General features: G+C 39.9%; 2 protein-coding genes across 2 annotated transcripts in view; both read left to right on the top strand.

Moving 5' to 3' along the window:
- LOC308136420 (mucin-2-like) overlaps nt 1-2,263 on the top strand; it is a gene marked incomplete at both ends in the record, with an annotated part of 28,869 nt that extends 26,606 nt beyond the window's left edge. The window contains 2 exons of the mRNA XM_080504757.1: nt 1,260-1,374; nt 2,121-2,263. Of these exons, the coding sequence (XP_080360883.1) occupies nt 1,260-1,374; nt 2,121-2,263 (258 nt within the window). The remainder of the gene's footprint in view (nt 1-1,259; nt 1,375-2,120) is intronic.
- Nucleotides 2,264-2,358: 95 nt separating this feature from the next.
- LOC308136419 (mucin-5B-like) lies at nt 2,359-22,657 on the top strand (the record flags this gene model as incomplete). The annotated part of the gene is made up of 49 exons (XM_080504756.1): nt 2,359-2,437; nt 2,705-2,966; nt 3,072-3,186; nt 3,818-4,031; nt 4,123-4,248; nt 4,343-4,460; nt 4,544-4,682; nt 4,790-4,894; nt 5,241-5,310; nt 5,405-5,542; nt 5,632-5,796; nt 5,886-5,980; nt 6,075-6,201; nt 6,299-6,554; nt 7,106-7,149; nt 7,256-7,356; nt 7,443-7,594; nt 7,680-7,818; nt 7,893-7,997; nt 8,108-8,287; nt 8,387-8,626; nt 8,822-8,978; nt 9,111-9,239; nt 9,455-9,605; nt 9,836-9,879; nt 9,994-10,173; nt 10,279-12,777; nt 13,725-14,024; nt 14,073-14,324; nt 14,373-14,774; nt 14,823-15,209; nt 15,662-15,846; nt 16,440-16,611; nt 16,720-16,970; nt 17,056-17,239; nt 17,613-17,814; nt 17,905-18,083; nt 18,185-18,254; nt 19,104-19,243; nt 19,358-19,389; nt 19,487-19,655; nt 19,966-20,064; nt 20,174-20,214; nt 20,336-20,458; nt 21,166-21,267; nt 21,354-21,482; nt 21,605-21,644; nt 22,207-22,330; nt 22,492-22,657. The coding sequence occupies 49 exons, from the start codon at nt 2,359-2,361 to the stop codon at nt 22,655-22,657; spliced, it is 9,879 nt and encodes a 3,292-aa protein (XP_080360882.1).
- Between the last annotated feature and the right edge of the window lie 771 nt (nt 22,658-23,428).

Below are 23,428 nucleotides of genomic sequence, written 5' to 3'. Positions count from 1 at the left end.
TGAATAGTCTGATTTCTTTCTTTCTTTACATGAATCCAGGATCCAAATTGTTGTTTGTTTTTATTTTTTAGGACACAATTCAGACTGCAGCAGATGGCTGCTGTAAAACTTGTGAGTACCACCTTTTCTTTGACCAAATATACTCAAATGAACCCAGCTAACTGTTTTGGGTATTCTTTTTTTTTTTTTGTATTTCACATCAAATCCAGAGGACTGGTGTCTTTGCCCAGTCACACAAGCGCTTCAGATAATGATCAGTAAAATATAAATAATTTGTTGTATACAGTTGCTAGTTATTTGTTTACTGGTAATTTTAACAAAAATAAGAATGTACTTTTAATATTTTCTCTAAGATGTCAGATTAGTGTCTATGCATTGTTGAGATATGTGAGCTGAACCGTCAGAGTCAGTCAAATGCGTACAATGCAGGAGTTCATTACTTTAAAATGTGTATTTTCCCCAACACAGACCATGAGTCATTCATTGTGAATGAATGCTGACAGCATAGAAGTGTCTTCATGTTTAAATCCCCCCTCAAGAGGACATATACTGTATTCTTATGTTTTTAGGCATGGAGAAGCAGCAGACCTGCAGGTTAATACCTATGAAGACAAACATTACTTTCAATGGTTGTAGCTCAAAGGATGAGGTTGATATGCCATATTGTGAGGGATCCTGCAACACTTATACCAAGTAAGGGTATTCTATTTTTTATGTATGCCTTGTTGATCTTGAAACATGATCTTGAACTACATTTTGCATTTGTGAATGAATCCTGACATTGCTTTTTGTTTTCCTTCAGGTATTCTCATTCAGCCCATGCTTTGAAGCATTCTTGCTCCTGCTGTAAAGAAACACGATTCAATCAGCGTGAAGTTAAGCTCATTTGCAAGAATTCCCCCAAACCAATCCTCTTCAAGTACAACTTTGTGGAGCAATGTGGCTGTGGTGACACAAACTGCACCATTGCAGCTGCATCAAATTCACGCAGGAAGCGAAGCTCCATGCTGACCTGATGAAATACTGTCATCACACTGAAGTCATGTGTTACTAACACTTACTTCCAATCTACACTAATAATCATTAAATCCCTAAAAAAAAAAATCATTAACATTGTAGAAGTAGATTTTAGTTTAAATCCAGCGATCAAATAAAAAGATGCAGTTGATTTTTGTCTCATCGCTTCCATTTGTCTTGTTTGTATCACTTTATTCTCTAGTTATTGGTCCCACCGAAAAAAGGTGGCTTGCCCCTTTCAGGTCGGTGGAGAACCCTTGTCTCAAGTGGAGGAGTTCAAGTATCTCGGGGTCTTGTTCATGAGTGTGGGGAAGATGGAACATGAAGTTGACAGGCGGACCGGTGCAGCGTCTGCAGGTATGCGGTCGCTGTATCGGTCCATCTTGGTGAAAAAAGAGCTGAGAGGCGAGGCTCTCGATTTGATGGGCTTTATCATAATGAAAAAGGACAAAATTCGTACAATATTGGCAGGTGATGTGTTACTGGTGGCTATTACATTATTGGTTGTTACAAGTTGTTATGAAGATGCAATGTGGTTTAACAACTGAGGGGAGACTCATCCTATCACCCTCTGAGAACCCTTGCAGTAACAGCAGACTTAGACAGGTCATCCCTCAAACTAACATGGCTAAATATGGAAACCAAGCCTCATTACACACCCCAGTACCAGCATCTTGTCAACTATTTGTACTACATTTATAAGCGCAAGTAATTTAATCCAAAGACACATTACTCAGTATTTAAAGATACATTACAATGCCATGTGCGATATTCTCTGGGGTAGGGCAAAGTAGACATGCTGGAGTCAAGTCCAGGGCAAATGTTTGCTCGCTATATGCTCCAGTGATTTATTAATCTGTTTTACATCAGCACATTTGCTCATGTCATTAGTGAAGAAGTACAATCCAAAGCTTTAAATCCTCTGGGTCTTATTTGGATAGGCATGCACGCTCATTCTTTTCTGATTTTGAAAAAAACAAAACAAAAACCATGCTGAATAAAACTGTTTGTAAAATGAATACCAGATACAAAAAAAGTATCTCCACAGTCATTACTGTAAAGCAAGTAAAGGTGCCTACCTGTGATTTTAAATATTTCCCAAGATACATATGGGAACAGATGCATTGACAGGAAAATTGATGATGCAGCGACATCAAGAACGAGTGTTGTCACAAGCAACCTCTTCATGGGTGTGATCACAGTGAAGACACAGATCACAAAGGTTGACATCCATCATCCCTCCTAAAGTGCAAACACCCACAGAACTATATTAGGTGAGCTTGATGGTTGCAATAGCAGTTGCTTCAAGGATCCCGACTGGACGGGAACAACTGAAGGACCATGAGAACAGTCAGGATGCTGCATGGATGGGTGATGCCATGGCTCTGCCTGTGCATCTCTCTGTCCGCAGAGAGCCAAGGTATGTACGGACAAACACTGAGAGATACAGAATTTTCACAGATCTAACATATCGAGACCGATACGCCGAAAAAAATGCAACTGCCAACGGCGTTAACAACTTTAATGGTTCATAAGTAGTATTTTGTCTGAAATTACAAGAAACGTTAAAAGCGACTGATATTGTACCAACCGAATTACATTCTTTAAAAGCTTTTAGTCAGAATAGATTGAAATAATGTCAGTCTTCAATATTGTAACCTGTATTATTATTTTTCCCATCACCCAGAGCTAAGAGCATCACCCACAAAGAAATTCTGCAGCACATGGGGAAACGGCCATTTTAAGACATTCGATGGATATTTCTTTGAACTCCCATCATCATCTAACTACAACTTTGCATCACAATGCAAGGGCAGCTACGAAGATTTCCAAATTCAACTTCAACGACAGGAGGTAGATGGAGTAACCTCCATTAAGAAAATCAGGATGAAACTGAATGGATGCATCGTTGAGTTGGCTGGCACCTCCATCAAAGTCAATGATAATGAGTGAGTCCGTGATAATCATATTCTCAAAAATAAAGTAGCCTCTTGATTACACAGATGGTTCATATCTTCACACCAAACCTTGATGATGTATTTGTTTCTATCTAGAATCAATGTACCATTCAGCCGAGGCGGTGTCTCGATTGAACAAGCTGTGTCTTATGTCAAAATCTCTGCAAAGTTGGGTCTGGTTGCCATGTGGAATCAAGAAGACACATTCTGGGTATGCGCATTCAGTTGCATACCAAATTCTTCTTTAAGATTTAATTAAAGAGTATAGGATAATGTAACAGGTGGCATTTTATTCAAATGGATACATTCAAAATGAAAGCCTGTGAGAGTTTTCAGCATAGTTGACAGTCATTTGATAATGAGACAAACAACAGTAAAGCAAGCTAGTACCTTTCACTCTCACAGCTGGTTGCAATAAAACAGACATTTCTTTATTCCAGCCTCATATTTACATTTGATTTCTATTATCACTTAAGGTTGAGATGGATGTAAAATTCCAGAACCAAATTTGTGGCTTGTGTGGTGACTTCAATGGAAACAAGCTTCAAGATGAATTCATTCAATCAAGTAAGTGCTTAATGTTATAGTCTGGAACAAAGTAAAATACTGCAATCAGTCTTTAAACTTCTCGTCATATTTTCCTCCAGACAAAGATGATTTGTTGAGCCCTGAGTTGTATGGGGAGTTATGGAAAATCTGTGACCCTACGGAAAACTGTGATGAAGAAACCCTTCCAGCCAAAAAGAACTGTGACGACTTTGTACGTAGCCCATTTCGCTTTTGACCATTCTCATTTGTGCAATTCAATTTAATGTAAACACCTAATACATTTCAACCCACAGAAAAGATTCTGCAAGGACCTGCTGACTGGACCTGCATTCGTCAACTGTAAAGACCTGATTGATACCGACGCCTTCATCAGCGCCTGTCAGAGCGACTTGTGCTCCTGCGGCGCAGTTGGTGCTTCATGCGTGTGTTCAACCCTATCCGAGTACTCACGTCAGTGTTCTCACGCTGGTGGCCAGCCACAGCAATGGAAGACTGCACAAATGTGTGGTAAGAACATGAAAGAGAAGTGTGTTTTCACCTGCACTTCAAAGATCCCTGCGAATAATTCTTAATCATATTCTTTCCGTGTGCTGAACAGCGAAGAGTTGCCCTTTCAACATGGAGTATAGAGAAAGTGGTAGTCCTTGTACTGACACGTGCACCAACCCCCAGAGAAGCGATACATGCGAGGATCATAGCATTGATGGATGCTTCTGTCCATCTGGTACGTTTCCCGATTTTTCTGTTAAGAAACCAAACAAAATGAATTATTGGTTTAAAATTTCTTCATATCAATGCCATGTATTGTTTTTCCAAAGGGACCGTTTTTGATGACATCACAAAAACCGGATGTATCCCTGCTAAGCAGTGTCCCTGTGTACATAAAGGAAAGCCATACAACAACCAGGAATATTACTCCAGTCAATGTCAACAGTGGTAATTTCTTCCTTATGCTGATTCCCACAAAATACCTTTTTGAGAAGTTTGGTCTTCCTGCACTGATTGATATCTGTTGACAGCACCTGCATACAGGGTCGGTGGCAGTGCAAGGATCTGAATTGTCCTGGTACTTGTGCCATAATCGGTGGCTCTCACATCTCCACATATGATGATAAAACCTATACTTTCCATGGAGAGTGTTCATATACGCTTACTGCGGTGAGACTTGATCTAAAAATCTTTTATCCTTTTATTGATTTACAAGATTACACCAAATGTTAGTAAGAAAAACATATCACAGTGAAAATCTGCCTTCTTGATTTCAGGACATCGGAGGGACCTTCAGTGTCATTGGTACCTTGAACAAATGTGAAAAATCTGAGGAGTCTACTTGTCTGGAGGAGATCTTCTTGCGTCTGCCAAAGAACACGGTAAATGAGCGTACAGTAGTTATTATGCAATATAAGGCAATTTTCTTATTCCATTCAACATTCCAATTTGCATATCTTTTGAATTAATTAAGAAAATTTATTTTTAGCCTTTTTGTTTAATTCTAAATCATTTTAGCTTATAATTCACTAAGAAAATGCAGTATTTGAAAATATTAGGTAATATATTCTATGATATTAAGACTTTTTTCTTGTTATTTTTATTTTATTTTGTTTTTTATTATAATTAATTTTTTTTAAAATGTTCTACAATGTTAGGTATTGATGTATACATTTCTGACAAAACAATGCCCTTCAACTAATTGCAGTGATGTTCTTGGTCCGACAGGTGATTGGAGTTGATGCAGATGGACAGGTCACATACAAAAAAATTGTCTCTCGGCTTCCTCTTATCATGGGTGAGTCATCGGTTCTCTAAGAGTGCCTTCAGATTCTGTTGATAACGCACGTCCTGCACAAATGCCTCACCATGAACATGTTCCTCCTTCACAGATGACGTCATCATCTTCAAACCATCTTCTTTCTTCATTGTAATCCACACCACTTATGGTTTCGATCTGGAGGTTCAGCTTGTGCCTGTTATGCAGCTCTACATCAAAGCTTGTTCTTCCAGAAAAGGAAGACTGCAAGGTGTGTTTATGCTTCCAGACAAGATAAAAGCAACATAAAGCTACTTGTCAGTGATGGTTTTGTGCTAAATATGGTTGGTTTTTATTAAGGTCTCTGTGGAAATTTTAACGACGTGGAAGCTGATGACTTCAAAACCAGATGTGGCCTGAATGAGGGAATACCTGCATTGTTTGCAAACACATGGAAAATTGGAGCAAGCTGCCCTGATGCGACAAACAGCCTTAGGGACCCCTGCACTTTAAGCGTGGAAAAGGGTAAGTGACGGACACTTTAATTGACATTTCAATTTCACATCTTTGCTTCACCAGTCAACACAGGGATTGTTTTTTTTGTATTCTTTTAGAAAGGTATGCCAAATACTGGTGCGGCTTCCTGTCAGATCGCAACAGTGTTTTTGCTGAGTGTCACTCAGAAGTAGATCCATCAGAGTATGAAGCTGTAAGTTATGATTTGCTTTTGTATGTGTGTTATTTTGTTTATCTGCTGCATATTTCAGCGTCTTAGCTATCACGTGACTGATTTCTCTGTTCAGGCTTGCGTCTATGATGCCTGCGCCTGTGAAAAGAGCGAAGAATGCATGTGTGCTGTTGTCTCAGCCTATGTCCATGCGTGTGCTGCCGAGGGTGTCTTACTGGATGGCTGGAGGGACAAAGTGTGCAGTAAGTCTAAACCAAATTACAAGATCATCTGGAAACTGAATGTTTTTGTGAACCCGTCATCAGTTAAGCATACTCTGGACTCCTCTTCTTTCAACAGAAAAATACACCAATAGCTGCCCTGAAACTTTGCAGTATGGATACCAGATGAATAGCTGCGATCGCACATGCCGTGCTCTTAGTCGGTCAGATGTAACATGTGACATCAGCTTCACTCCTCTCGATGGCTGTGGCTGTGCTGAAGGACGCTACCTCAATGAGAAGGGACAGTGTGTCCCAGTTTCACAATGCCCCTGCTACGTAGGAGACAAGGTGATCCGTCCTGGGCAGGTCATCAAGGTCAATGGACAAACATGGTGAGGATTTAATGTTTCCAATGATATGAAGCAAAGTATGATTTTTATTAGGATTGCCAGGGCTTTTATTTGTTCATGGATGGGAGCCTACTGTCAACCAGTAGCAGCTGCAATTACTCTGCAAACTGATCAGGATGGATCAAAACGACAACGTGACAGTGTGTAACAGTGGCATGTAGAAAAAGAGGAGTTCTTCAAAGATACTTATACCCCTGTAAGTGCAGACAAGGCAGCATATTTAGGATCTGATCTACATGATGTAGAAAAGCTGGAAGAAAAGCTGAAACATTGCTGGTGAATCTTTAGATTCAAATAGATTTTGTGCACAAAGCCTAAACAGATCCAGACAGTAAATTAACAGAGAAGAATATTGTGTTTTCCCTAAAAATAATTCGGCATAAACAAACATGTTTCCAACACCTGAAATTTTATAGTGTTTTTTTTTTTTTTTTTTTTTTATTCAATTGTATTTATTTGCATTTATAATACAGTTGTTCTCTGTCATCTTTTTTTTTTTTTTTTTACTTGCCTGTGTTTTTTTTGCATTACAGCCTTTGCCATCATGGACAATTAAAATGTAGAGGGAACCAAATCAGTGAGTATTTGGTTGACAAGCTATATTTTTTCAACTGTAAAGTACTGTATTATTAACACTACGTTTTATGGGATGTCCTTTGTAATATGTTTATTACTCCCATCAGCCTGCACTGCGCCAATGGTTTTCGTCAACTGCACAAGTGCGAAACCAGGTACTAAGGGAGCCGAGTGTCAGAGAAGTTGCCAAACAATGGACACAAAATGCGTAAGTCTGATCTTCATGATTACTTTTACACATGTAAACTAAAGAACAAAATTGCATGTTGAAGAAAATTCCTCTTCATTCCACAGGATGATGCACAATGCATTTCAGGCTGCGTATGTCCTCAAGGCCTGATGCAAGATGGAAAAGGAGGCTGTATAAATGAAGCAGAATGTCCTTGTACATATAATGGAGATATCTATAAACCAGGACAATCTCTCACTGTGGATTGCAATACATGGTGAGACTGAGTGTAATGTGTTATGTGCCTTTTTCTATTTTTGAAGATCTATGACTTACTCAAGCTTTACATTCTTCCATCCTAGCACATGCAAAAACAGACAATGGGAATGCACAGAAAAAGTGTGTGATGGGACTTGCACTATGTATGGAGAGGGGCATTACGTCACTTTTGACGAAAAGCGATATGTCTTCAATGGCGGCTGTAGCTATGTCTTCGCACAGGTAGAGTTTTGGTTTGTGTAATTTGTTTTCCTGACAATGAGAACTGAATTTAATACTGACACTATATTCTCCAGGATTACTGTGGCGATAATGAAGGCTCCTTCAGGGTGCTGACTGAGAACACCCCTTGTGAGACAACTGACAGCATCTGCTCAACTGTTATCAAACTCTTTTTAGGGGTAAATAACAATTTAAAGACTGTTTTTTTATGGTGGTAAAATGCTCAAAATTACTTTGTAATATTACAAATGTGTATGTATGTCTCTGTGTGTGTTGTGTTTCTTTTCAGAATAATGAAATTGTTCTATCCGAAGATAATGTCAGAGTTATCAAACAAAGTAAAGGGGAGGACATAGCCTACAAAGTCCACAAAATGGGATTATATATTGTTGTAGAGGCAAACAATGGTCTTATTCTTGTATGGAATATGAAAACCACACTCATGATCAAACTCAGCTATGAGTTCAAGGTGGGTGAGCAAATATCGAGGCTGCTTCATACGGCACATACATCTTAATGTTTGTTTTTTTTCCCTTTGAAGAATTGACCAATTCTGATTTTATTACAGGGGAAAATCTGTGGTCTCTGTGGGAATTATGATGGGAGTGTCAAAAACGATTTCACCACCAGAAAAAACGAAATTGTCATTGATGCCTTCACTTTTGGAAACAGCTGGAAAGACTCAACAACCTGCCCAGATGAGAGCACTCCAAAATCTCCCTGCAGTTTGTACTCGTACAGACAAGCATGGGCTTTGAAACACTGCAGCATTATCAAAAGTCCAGTATTTGCTACCTGCCATTCAAAGGTGAGAAATATATCAAAGTAACATCACAAAATGTCAGGACAAAGTTGATATATTCAACCCATTTTTTGTCCCTTGTGTCTCTGACACCAACATAGTATTTAGTGCCACATTGCTGGAAGTCCATAAAAAAAAAACTGCCCAAGACTGTGTATAGAATGTGCTCTGACTTGATTATATTATTACTTTTCCTAAAAGGTGAATCCTCAAAGCTATCACGACGCTTGTGTGAGAGACACCTGCGCTTGCAATACAGGTGGCGACTGCGAGTGTTTCTGTTCAGCTGTAGCAGCCTATGCAGCGGCTTGTAATTCAGCTGGAGCCTGCATACAATGGAGAACTCCCACCATCTGCCGTAAGTGTTTGTTGTCAAAGGATGAATCAATAAGGGACATGTTTGCTATCTGTCAGCGCATTTGTAAATATGATGTCTGTCTATATAATAAGTGGATAACCATCTCTTTATTGTCTTCTCTTGATTCATTAGCACTATTCTGTGATTTTTATAACACTGATGGAGAGTGTGAGTGGCACTATGAGCCTTGTGGAAAATCATGCATGAAGACCTGCAGCAATCCTTCAGGAAAATGCTACAATCAGCTTCCTTCTTTGGAAGGTATAGACACACACAGCTTATTATCATTGACTGCAACGTAATTTAGAATATATGCTCTTTTTAATTCAGCATGTAATGAATTCCGTTTGATGCTGAAGGATGTTTACTGTTATTGTATATCTGCTAACATATCAACAAGAAGGACTTCTTGAAGGACTTTGTATGTACTTGTCCTGTAGTTATTGTGTTATTAAAAGAACATTTGAATTTTAAAGGCTGCTACCCAAAGTGCCCACCTGAACGGCCATTTTTGGAGGAGATTACCATGAAGTGTGTGTCAGGGGACAATTGTGGCTGCTATGATACTGAAGGAAAGCATTACAACGAACGGGATCCCATGCCTTCTGAGGAGAACTGCCAGACCTGGTAAGTCACTTTTCACTATGCTCATTTTACACAAGTTAACAGCCTTGAGATGTATTCCTAGATTTCTTATTAAACTATGCTAGTTGTACACATAATTAAAATAACCATTGTGTCGCTAAAGCATTACAAATCTTTCCACTCACAAGTGATCAAATGATTATATGCTCTAAAAATATAGTGCAGTGAAATAAATTTATATATTTATGATAACTCTCTTGTCAACCTTTCAGTTATTGTTCTACAACCTCAAAGCAATGCAGTTACAATGTTGAAGGTGAGCCAGTGAAATATATTTTAAATAATAACCATTAAGATGCAATAAAATGCACAGATTTAAAACATAGGGGGAAAATATGAATTACAATAATCCACTATTCTTTTTTTGCAGCTTGCACATGTACATTTAAAGGTGATGAATACAAGTATGGGGAAACAATCTATGCCACTCACGATGGAGATGGAGAGTGTATAACTGCAATTTGTTCAGAAGATGGGAATATTACCAGAATTATGGAGCCTTGCACAACTGCTGAGACACCAACAACAGTATTTGTGTTTAACACAACTGGTAAGAAAGAACATTGTCAGTAAGAAACATTTCTCAACAGAAAAATGTACCAATTTGATAAAGAAGCAGGGAGGTTAACTTGTTTTTTGTTTTTTGTTTTTCCAGTGGCAGAAACAACAACAGAGCTACCAAGTACAACAACTCAAATTATCTCTACTGTTACCACTGAGTCTGTGACAACAATCGTGACCTTCTCAACACCAAGAGTTACAACAAGCTCCAAAACAACAGTATTTCCACCCTCATCAGTTCCACCTAAAGACACAACAATCTCAACAACAAGTGTAACTACCACAACAACTAGAAAGCACACCACAACAACCACAACTGAAAAACCTACCACAACCCCAGAAGAAGTCACAACCTCTGACTGCTATGTTTGTGACTGGTCAGACTGGACCAATAAGAATTCCCCTCAGTCTGGTCCAAATAATGGAGATTTTGAAATAATTGAAGACTTTGATGAAGACCTGACATCTTGCAGACAGCCACTAGAAATCCAATGTAGAGCTAGTAGCCTTAAATATAAATCTTTGAAGGAGCTTGGTCAGAAAGTAACATGTAACCCTACAGACGGTCTCATCTGCCGAAACAAAGACCAAAGTGCAGATTCTTTGTGTCTCGATTATGAAATAAGATGGAAGTGTTGTCGCTATATTTGTGGATCTACCACAATAATTCAAACTCCCACCCCAACAATTACCAAAGAGACAGGTGCAACAACCACCGCAACAATTACCGAAGAGACAGGTGCAACAACCACAACAACTGAAAAACCCACACCAACCTCTGAGGAGCAAAGTCCAACAACCCCGGGAAGAGAAGAACACACCACAAACCCAGAGGACTGCTATGTCTGTCACTGGACAGAATGGACCAGTAAGAGTTCCCCTGAGTCTGATCTAAATGATGGAGATTATGAAAGAATCATAGACATTACTGATGAAGACCTGACATCTTGCAGACAACCACTAGAAATCCAGTGCAGAGCTCGTAGCTTTAAAGATAAATCTTTGAATGAGCTTGGTCAGAAAGTAACATGTGACCCTACAGACGGTCTCATCTGCCGAAACAAAGACCAAAGTGCAGATTCTTTGTGTCTCGACTACGAAATACGAGTGAAGTGTTGTCATTACATTTGTGGATCAACCACAATAATCAAAACTCCCACCCCAACACTTCCAAATGAGACAGGTGCAACCACCACCACAACAATTACCGAAGAGACAGGTGCAACAACCACAACAACTGAAAAACCCACACCAACCTCTGAGGTGCTAAGTCCAACAACTCCGGGAAGAGAAGAACACACCACAAACCCAGAGGACTGCTATGTCTGTCACTGGACAGAATGGACCAGTAAGAGTTCCCCTGAGTCTGATCCAAATGATGGAGATTATGAAAGAATCATAGACATTACTGATGAAGACCTGACATCTTGCAGACAACCACTAGAAATCCAGTGCAGAGCTCGTAGCTTTAAAGATAAATCTTTGAATGAGCTTGGTCAGAAAGTAACATGTGACCCTACAGACGGTCTCATCTGCCGAAACAAAGACCAAAGTGCAGATTCTTTGTGTCTCGACTACGAAATACGAGTGAAGTGTTGTCATTACATTTGTGGATCAACCACAATAATCAAAACTCCCACCCCAACACTTCCAAATGAGACAGGTGCAACCACCACCACAACAATTACCGAAGAGACAGGTGCAACAACCACAACAACTGAAAAACCCACTCAGCCCACTGAGGAACCAAGTACAACAACTTTGATGACTGACCAACCCTCTACATCCCCAGAAGAACTCACAACCTCTGACTGCTATATCTGTGACTGGTCAGACTGGACCAACAAGAATTCCCCACAGCCTGGTCCAAATAATGGAGATTCTGAAATAATTGAAAAAATTGATTATGATGACCTGGCATCTTGCAGAAAGCCACTTGAAATCCAGTGCAGAGCTAGTCGCTTTAACGATAAAAGTTTGAAGGATGTTGATCAAAAAGTAACATGTGACCCTACAGACGGTCTCCTCTGCCTAAACAACGAGCAAAGTGCAGGTTCTTTGTGTCTCGATTATGAAATACGTGTGAAGTGTTGTCGTTACATTTGTGAATCTACAACAATGATTGAAACTCCAACCACAACAGTTACTGAAGAAACGGGTGCAACAACCACCACAACAGTTACTGAAGAAACAGGTGCAACAACCACCACAACAATTACCGAAGAGACTGGTGCAACAACCACAATTGAAAAACCCACACCAACCTCTGAGGTGCTAAGTCCAACAACCCCGGGAAAAGAAGAACACACTACAACCCCAGAAGACTGCTATGTCTGTCACTGGACAGAATGGACCAATAAGAATTACCCTCAGTCTAATCTAGATAGTGGAGATTATGAAAGAATCAAAGACTTTTCTGATGAAGACCTGACATCTTGCAGACAGCCACTAGAAATCCAGTGCAGAGCTAGTAGATTTAAAGATAAATCTTTGAAGGAGCTTGGTCAAAAAGTAACGTGTGATCCTACAGAGGGTCTCATCTGCAATAACAAAGACCAAGGTCTAGTTCCTATTTGTTTTGATTATGAAATTCGTTTGAAGTGTTGTCATTACATTTGTGGATCAACCACAGTAATTCAAACTCCCAGCCCAACATTTACTGAAGAAACAGGTGCAACAACCCCCACAGCAACTACCAAAGAGACAGGTGCAACAACCATTATAACAATTACCGAAGAAACAGGAGCCACAACCACAACAGCAATGACTGAAGAGACAGGTGCAACAACCACTACAACTGAAAAACCCACACCAACCTCTGAGGAGCAAAGTTCAACAACCTCAACAATAGAAGAACACACCACAACCCCAGAAGACTGCTATGTCTGTAACTGGTCACAATGGACCAATAATAATTCCCCTCAGCCTGGTCCAAATAATGGAGATTTTGAAACAATTACAGCCATTGATCAAGGCCTGACATCGTGCAAACAGCCACGTGAAATCCAGTGCAGAGCCAGTAGCTTTAAAGATAAGAGTTTGAAGGATGTTGGTCAAAAAGTAACATGTGACCTTAAAGACGGTCTCATCTGCCAAAACAAAGACCAAAGTGCAGATTCTTTGTGTCTCGATTATGAAATACGAGTGAAGTGTTGTCATTACATTTGTGGATCAACCACAACGATTAAAACATCCACCATAGTGATTACTGAGGAGACAGGTACAACAACCAAAATATCAACTACAGAAACCCCGGTAGTTGTTACAGGTACAGTGACTACAGAAGCCCCATTAACAAGTCCTCTTATTGAAATTACAACTACAACAGCTACAAGTATGGCTACCACATCATTATCAACTAAAACCCCAGAAAAACCCACCACAACACCAAAAGAATGGGTCACTACAACCTCAACTGTAAAACCTATGACCACCGTACATGTCCCGACAACAACCACATCAACAAAAAGACCTCCAACACCAACAGAAGAGGTCGGTACAACCGCAACAACAGAAAGACGTCCACCACCAACTGAGGAGTTCACTACAACCGCATTGACAGAAAGACCCCCAACACCAACAAAGGAAGTCAGTACAACTGCATCAACAGAAAGACCTCCAACACCAACAGAGGAGGTCAGTACAACAACCGCATCAACAGAAAGACCCTCACCACCAACAGAGGAGGTCAGTACAACAACCGCATCAACAGAAAGACCCTCACCACCAACAGAGGAGGTCAGTACAACAACCGCATCAACAGAAAGACCCTCACCACCAACAGAAGAGGTCAGTACAACCACCACATCAACAGAAAGACCCCCAACACCAACAGAAGAGGTCAGTACAGCCGCAACGACAGAAAGACGTCCACCACCAATTGAGGAGTTTACTACAACCGCATTGACAGAAAGACCCCCAACACCAACAAAGGAAGTCAGTACAACAACCGCATCAACAGAAAGACCCTCACCACCAACAGAGGAGGTCAGTACAACAACCGCATCAACAGAAAGACCCTCACCACCAACAGAGGAGGTCAGTACAACCACCATATCAACAGAAAGACCCTCACCACCAACAGAAGAGGTCAGTACAACCACCACATCAACAGAAAGACCCCCAACACCAACAGAAGAGGTCAGTACAGCCGCAACGACAGAAAGACGTCCACCACCAATTGAGGAGTTTACTACAACAGCATTGACAGAAGGACCTCCAACACCAACAAAGGAAATCAGTACAACTGCATCAACAGAAAGACCTCCAACACCAACTGGAGAGGTCAGTATAACTACCTTATCAACAGAAAGACCCTCACCACCAACAGAGGTTGTCAGTACAACCACCACATCAACAGAAAGACCCTCACCACCAACAGAGGTTGTCAGTACAACCACCACATCAACAGAAAGACCCTCACCACCAACAGAGGAGGTCAGTACAACAACCACATTAACAGAAAGACCCTCACCACCAACAGAAGTGGTCAGTACAACCACCACATCAACAGAAAGACCCCCAACACCAACAGAGGTGGTCAGTACAACCACCACATCAACAGAAAGACCCCCACCACCAACAGAAGAGGTCAGTACAGCCGCAACGACAGAAAGACGTCCACCACCAATTGAGGAGTTTACTACAACCGCATTGACAGAAGGACCTCCAACACCAACAAAGGAAATCAGTACAACTGCATCAACAGAAAGACCTCCAACACCAACTGGAGAGGTCAGTACAACTACCTTATCAACAGAAAGACCCTCACCACCAACAGAGGAGGTCAGTACAACCACTACATCAACAGAAAGACCCTCACCACCAACAGAAGAGGTCAGTACAACCACTACATCAACAGAAAGACCACCACCACCAACAGAAGAGGTCAGTACAACAACCACATCAACAGAAAGACCCTCACCACCAACAGAGGAGGTCAGTACAACAACCGCATCAACAGAAAGACCCCCAACACCAACAGAGGAGGTGATGACAACTGCATCTCCACCTATAACTACTACAGTGATTGTGTCTTCAACGCAGGGCAAAACCACTTTGTGTTACTGCACGTACTTGGATGAAACCTTCACCCCAGGTAAGCAATATATCATTGGCATCATCTGTTCCTCATAATCTTAAAGCAAAACTTTGAGCTCAGCTGCACATGTAGTCATGATGCGACTTGGCGCATCTTGTCATAACAAAACAGAACATCTAAAGTATATATTTGTTTACTAGTACTTTAGATGTTCTAAACTCCCCAACCTTGGTATCTGTTGATAAAAAGATCACATAGTATTGTAAAATGCTTATATCAAACCACTCTTACCCACAACCAAGTATATGCTGAAATTTGATCTGTACGGTTTATATATAAACCTTGATTTTATAATATATGCATGAGGTTAATTATTTTCTGAGAAGTAAATTCTTAGTGAATCTGATCCACCTCTCTTGATTCTACCATCATTTAGGAAGCTTCATGTACAATAAGACTGATGGAGATGGTTGGTGTTACACTGCATATTGCAATCTGACATGCAATGTTGAGAAGCATGTCATACTATGTCAAACTACAACTCCTCCAACATACACTGAGTCACCCACGACACTGACAGAGGAGGTTCCTGACTGTTCATATCTTGATCCACCCAGAAAGGTATTTGAATTCACATGATTTTTACATCAATAAAAGTTTTGTCTTTGATGCACATCTTCAGAAATATGCATATATATGAACCTTCAAACATAAGTCAGGCAAAACTAACACAAACAATCCCTGCCATATGTTTAGCTTTATTTCACAGAAAGTAGTTTTGTTCATGTGGTGGTTGACTTGGTGGTTGAGATAATTTACCCAGATTATAGGTTAATCTTTTTATTTTGTCATATACTAACTTGAATGTAGAATAAAACTAGGTTAACTGATCCACCTCCAACAAAATTGAGATATTACCATGAATTGAATAAATCCCCAATCAGAAAGAAATTCATCCACCATTGTACAGCCATAAAAATAACATTGATAGAAAACATGGGAGATCACATTTATTTCTTTGTAATATTGACAGCATGTACTCACTTCCTATTATTGTTCAAATAGAGAAAGAAATGTTCATCAGAAAGTTATTACAGCTTTGATAAAGTTTCTGCTCACAAAGGTAAATTAGGAATTCTGTAAATAAGAAACTTCTGGTCATTCGTATAACACTTCTTGTGTTCGTGTGTTTCAATATGTGTACTACATTACAGAATGGCGAGACCTGGAATTCAAGCAAGTGCACCAAAGAAAGATGTGAAAATGGTCAAGTTATCACAGAACATGTGAAATGTCCTCCAATATCCATACCTGTTTGTGAAAATGAGCTCGGTCCAGTAAAGATTTTGGAAGAAGGATCCTGTTGTCCCCACTACGAGTGCCAATGTAAGTTCAAATGAGTACCTTTCAAGACTTGCACATCAAGGCAGAATATCAAATCCAAACGTTTTCTTTGCTGTAACTCTCATTCTAATATAAATATAATGCTTACAGGTGTTTGTCGAGGCTGGGGAGACCCTCATTATATAACATTTGATGGCCAGTATTACAGCTTCCAGGAAAACTGCACATATATTCTGATGAAAGAGATCAATCCCCGATACGACTTTAAGGTTCACATTGACAATGCATACTGTGACAACTCAGGCACGGTGTCCTGTCCTAAGGCCTTGATTGTGTTTTACAAGCACTACAGAATTGTCCTTACTCAAGGGAGGACACTCAAAGGGAAGACTGAGAACATGGTAAATCTTGCCACAACACATTGAGAGATCAAGCAGTGAAGACAATTAAGCAGTTTCACTTATGGTGTTAATGTTCTTCGTTTAGGTGTTCATCAACGACAAATCGATCGATCCAAACTACTCCAACGAAGACCTTGTCATTACATCTTCAGGAATTGAGCTGACGTTGAAAGTCCCAGAAATTGAGGCATTTGTGGTGTATAAAGGTCTTGTATTCATCCTTGAATTGCCTTTTTCTCTTTTCCATGGCAACACCGAGGGACAGTGTGGTAAGATAATTTCTGAAATGCTCCTATAATATTGTTGCTTGTTAGATTCTTGAGTTGAAATTAAAATTGATTCTAATGGGGTTATTCCCGTTATTCAATATGAGCAGTGAGGATTTAATTTACTTTAAATAATCATAAATTAAGACAAAAAATTATGACCATTATCTGGTTTAGCGATTTTCAGCTACACCCATTTCCGACTATAAATGAGTCTTCTACTGCAATCAACTGCATTCTTGTTTAAGCTGGCCCATTAAGGCCTGTTCTGAGAGACTGCTCAGCATTTAAAGCTCACCACAAACATATTTTGATTATCCCACTTTGCACATGTATGGCTGTATAATATTCTTGTTTTTATATTCATTTTCACAAGGTGTCTGTGACAATGACAAAAAAAATGACTGCAGATTACCAAATGGTGCGATTCATCCTGACTGCTCTGAAATGAGCTACGATTGGCATGTCAAAGATGTTACGAAGCCGTACTGTGACAACCCCCGACCTCCAACCCCGCCATCGCAGCCGCCAACAGTGATAGAGTGCAAACCTGATGCCTGTGAAATTATTAAAAGCGAGTAAGTGTTTACCGATCAACACGAACATAGAATGTCACCATGTAGCAGTGTCGTTGGAGTAACATGCGTTACTCTCTTTTGTACATGAAGGGTGTTCGAGGAGTGCCACAAAGTGGTCTCACCAGATGCATTTTTTGAGGCCTGCGTGTATGATGTGTGCCACATGTCAAATACCACCGTGCGTTGTAACAGTCTGGAGTCCTACGCCATAGCATGTGCTAAGGCACATGTCTGTGTGTCCTGGAGGGACATGACAGAGGGGCAGTGTGGTAGGAGCGCTTTGCATTAGAGAGAAACATCCTGTTTTTGGTTGTTTTATTTCACAAGTGCCATTTTGTTGGAATTTTGAGACTACTTTCTCGTCCTGTAGAATATCATTGCCCAGAAGATAAAGTCTACATGCCTTGTGGACTGACTCCTGTACAAACCTGCAATGCAAGGTAATCCATCACATTGTTGTTCGTTAACTATGATATAAATCTAGCAGTTGACAAACATGGTGGTGGAGTAAACAAATATTTTGCATGCTTATATCTTAACTGTAAAGGATTTTTATTTGTGAATTGCCAAACAGAAAGTGTATGTAATTCATCAAGCGTTGAGTAATTGAACTTTGTCAAATTCAAAACAATTCATATGATTGTTGGACTAATGCAGTGCTTCTCAAATGGTGGGGCGAGCCCCCCTGGGGGGGGCGTGGTGGGGTGTCAGGGGGGGCGTGAGGCAGGCGCGACTTTCAGTATTAGTGTCTTTATTGATGCTTGAACGATAAAAAAGGGCCTCCAGCTCATTTTATTAATTTATTTTGATAATCAGGCAGAATGCAGAATGTAGTATGCAGAATGCTGGTGCAGCAACTCATACAGTGGTTTATACAGATAAATAAATAAATACTATCAGGTTCTCAATGGTAGTACAATTCGGGGGGGGGGGGGGGGGGAGGCCTGAAAAGTTTTTTGTCCTCTAGGGGGGGCATGACAGAAAATAATTGAGAACCACTGGACTAATGAAAGATTACTGACATCAGCAGAGCTCTGACTGCCATGCTCAGATTCAGCATAACACCACAACCTTGAATGTGAAACTTTTTATAGTTCTGCTCCTTTGAATAATGTACATTTCTATTCTAAGTGCAACCAGAGAGAAAATGTAGTCTGGGTAAGCTGTTATTTGTGTGCTTCAGAACATTATGACAGCTGTGAAGTGTCACCTTTCACAGAGTGTCTCTCGGGTCAGATTACTTTAATGCAAACGAATGTTTTGTGATTGTCAAATGATTTTCCTTTCAGGTTTAATGAAAACTTTGACAAGGATTGCCAAGGAAAGTCAAAGGGCCAAAGGAAATATTGCCAAAATATGATGGAAGGATGCTTTTGTCCAGAGGGGAAACTGTTGTTTAGTGCAACCTCTGATGTCTGTGTCTCCTCTTGTAAGTGCATTTTGTAGTTGCTTTAAAAAAAAAACTAAAAAAACAATCTCATGTAAATCCTTGTGAGTGAGTGTATTAACATGCAGCCTAATTGGTTATTTTTTATTGTTGAAGGTTGTACTGGACCTGACGGCAAACCAAAAGAGGCAAATGTTCCACAACTTCACTTCCTCAAATACATGGGATGATGTTCAGTGTATCACAACCTGTTATAATAACTGTTGTTCTCCTCCATCAACGCAGCTGGGTGAAGAGTGGCAGACTGACTGCCAGCATTGCACTTGTGACAACGACACTCAGAGCGTGCAGTGTGAGCCTGTTGCATGCGCAACGGAGGAACCGGTTTCCTGTGACGAAGAGGGTGAAGTGTTGGTGAACCGCACGGTGGACTGCTGCGAGAAGCAGATGTGTGGTGAGTGACTTTTAGATTTCACCTTTGCCTTTATCTCTGGAGTCTTTTCACACAAAAACAAATGTATGCACTACTAATTTTGGGAATTTAATGACAAAATATAAACTTGTTTGGGTCACTCAAAGAGTATTTGTTGCGTTTGTGTTGTCTTAATAAATCACATAGCCTATTAAGTAGTATACCAATATCTACATATCTACATTTTATCTGACAGTTCCATTACTTCAGAAAATGATTGTTGGTCGTTCTGGTTTATCCCTTAAGTTAACCTCACTGATGCTGAAAAATAATTTGATGTTTCTTCAAACAGAGTGTGACAAGAGCCGCTGTTCAAAACCGACATCAAAATGCGAGGTGGGATTTGAGCTGGAGGTCTATCCTGAAACCTGCTGCCTTGTTTACCACTGCGGTATGCTCGACACCAAGATGTCCTTTATTCACTGAGTGTATGCTTGGAAAAGGCACGAGTCTAACATGCTCTCATTTGTGGTTGTTTTTGTTGTTGTTGTCTCATCTAGTTCCCAAACATGTCTGTGTCTACAATGAGACTGAGTATAAGGTCAGTAAATAATAAGCACGAGATGCATGTTAAACATACAGTTCATCAAAAGTGTGCTAAAAGTTAACTGACATAAACTTTTGACAAGATTATTGCTTACTTTTATTTCCATTGCCAACAGCCCGGTGTGATATTCAACAAAGGTGAATGTGAAGTATGCATGTGCGGTGAAATGGAAGATCCGGTCACCCATTTGCTCGAGTACGAATGCGCCACGTCACCGTGCATTGATGAGTGTCAAGAGGTACTTTCACATCGAAATACTACAGTTTCATGTACATTTGGGCCCCGTAGAGTTGTGCATTGTTTGGAAATGATTAAGAAGGCAATAAGGCATGATATAACAAATGATGTGCTCCAGTTAGCCATGGGTTTGTAAAGTAGATCCCATCTTTGAAACTAAAAAAAAAAAAAAAAAAAGATTAATGGTATGTTATTGCACAAATGTGCTGGTGCACTCTGTGTGACATTCAGAGAATTTATCTTTTAGGGTTATTTATCTCAGGCAGTGGTTGCTGGGCTCTTCAGTATTATTTAATTCTGGCCAATGTTAACTTCATTTAAATAATAGCGTGTGTTTATAAACAACCTTGCCTTTTTTCTTTTCTTTTTTTTTCGATTGAGAGAGGCACCAGTGATAAAAAAAATAAATAAATAAATAAATGAATAAAAATAAGCTAGTGAATAGAGAGCATTGATTAAGATGACTCTTTTATGAAGATAGTTGTCAACAAATATAAGCAGATGCTTCATCAGTCCCTGTTAGAAAGTGAATGTGTTTTGGGCTGCTTTACTTGAAATCACAGTTGAGTTTTAAATCCAGTTCCTGACAGAAGAACGCATGCGTCCATCAGAGAAAAATATTCAGAAGTTGAAAGTGTCCTGATTGTGGATACAGTCAATCAGCTTCATCAGTGACCTCACTGACTCTCCCATTTCTTTTCCAAACAGGGCTACGAGTACACAGAGCAATCTGGGAAGTGTTGTGGAATATGTAAACTGAAGAGTTGCATTATGGACTACCCAGATTTCCCTACGCAAGTCGTTATTGACGTATGTTCGGCATGAAAGAAACGCCTTCAGAATCAACGCTTCGTTTCTTACGCGACCTTAATCAGTACTTCCCCTCTTTTCCACAGCCGTCTGAGACTTGGTCGCCACCAGACGACAACTGTACCAAGTATCAGTGCAAGAAGGTTAATGATGACTTTGTCGTCTACTTAGAAAAACCATCCTGTGCTAAGTTTGATCCAGAGAACTGCGTGGAAGTGAGTACAAATACATCTGAATATGAACAGAAGCTGAAAAGAGATTTTGTGTTATGTGCGAACAGTTCAAAGTGTGCTGTTTCATCTGCGGTTGTCACAATCCGAATTCCTCGTATTTTCAGGGCACTGAGCGCTTGGATGAGACTGGCTGTTGCAAAACATGTAAGTAGAATTCTGAAAAAGCAGTACTGTGACAGCATTTTTAAACTGCAGTCATATGAATGAAAATCTTTGTAATTCTTATTCACAGATATTTTTTTATTCTCTTTTGAATTTAAGATTGGATTTAACTTACTGGCAGGCCTCTTATAGTTAATTATTAATAGATTTCTTTGTTGAGGAGGTGCTTAGGGTACATTGTTTTGACTTCTCGTACAGCTAAAATTAAAAAAAACAAAAACAATCTGGAATTTTTTTTATACTCTATCAACAAAGTATGGTGAAGAATCAGTTGGCCCACAAAGTAAAGCTGAGAGTTAATGTGCTGCTACTTCTTTTGGCAAAGACTCAACAACAGTGAGAGATCATTCATGGTTGAAGGACAGATTTGAGACAAATAAATCTCCAACTGCGAATGGCTTCTGAGACCAATATGCATTCCGAGGTTTAATTTGACGTACGCTCATAGTTTTGCACTGAGGTGTATTTCACACGTCCATATTTGTCCCTCATTTGTTTTTCCCCTGGTTATTAAGTTGACATGATGTCCCCCTGTCATCCACAGGCACTCCTCGTCATAACTGTGTGACGAAGACGAACGTCACCGTCCTGCAGACCAGTGACTGCGTGTCGGTTGAGCCGGTGGAGCTCACGGCCTGCGCCGGATCCTGTGGAGAATCCTTCTCAAGGCGAGTCATTGCATTGTGCCCTGGGGACGACTCACCCCGAGCAATGCTGAAATCACGCGTCCGCTTTTTTTTTCTTCTTCACGGAAACAATTCCTCTGATTGTTTGCACGCGGTTTCATAGCAGAGGTGCCTTCTCCTAAAGTGTCCTCGTTTCTCTGCAGGTACTCGGCTGAGAGCAACAGCATGATTCATTCGTGCACGTGCTGTCGAGAACTGGAGACGAGCGAGAAGGAGGTGGAGATGGAGTGCACGGATGGCACCAGAATAAAGCACACTTACATTTCAGTTGACAAATGTGGCTGCCACGTGTGTGAAGACAAACTTTAATCAAAAGAACTGTACATCTGACAACTATGGAATCGGCAGCGATTTGACAGTCTTATATAGTTTCCTGCACTTCTCTTAAACTCTGCGCTTTGTCATTTCCTATCAGCACAGTGCTTGATTTGCCGGAGCAGGTGTGACGTCAGGATGTGTCCTGAAATTAATCTTATACAAACTGTGTAATGTTTGCATATTTCTTTGGTGGAGGTGTTTAGTTTTTTTTCTCTCCTTGCATTTAATCTAAATGTTTAATAAACGTGTGACCAAATGCATATATTGTACCAACACTTCTGTTTTCTGCATCATTAAAACTCAGCTTTACTGGTAATCATTTCTCATTGTTTTCTTTCTTCCTTGATGTATCATCAGTAGTATAGAGGATTTCTTCAATGCAAAACAAAATTAGTAATTTTGGCCTTTTTGGAGCCCAATATGTAACAATGATCTAAATTGTTTTTAAAAATGTTTTGATAAAACACAAAATGTAATAACTGGTCAATAATGTAACAAGAGGCTGATCCCAAAACCTAAAAACCTTTTGGAGAATATGTACCAACTTATTGTATTTTGGCTCCGTTATCACATTATGGTGAAATATTTATCTCAAATTGTGTAATAATTTTATTATATTATAGTGAGCCAACAATTTATTGATTAAAATATATGTGCATTTGTGTATAACACACTGTACATAGAGGCGAGACACACTTTATATTTAATCCTCCATGAAGGTTTGTAAAGTTTAAAGTACTTCAGGTAGTTTGAAAAAGTTAT

Source organism: Blennius ocellaris, assembly GCF_963422515.1.
Source record: "Blennius ocellaris genome assembly, chromosome: 11".
Taxonomy (NCBI): domain Eukaryota; kingdom Metazoa; phylum Chordata; class Actinopteri; order Blenniiformes; family Blenniidae; genus Blennius; species Blennius ocellaris.
This window is presented reverse-complemented; position numbering and strand designations above follow the sequence as displayed.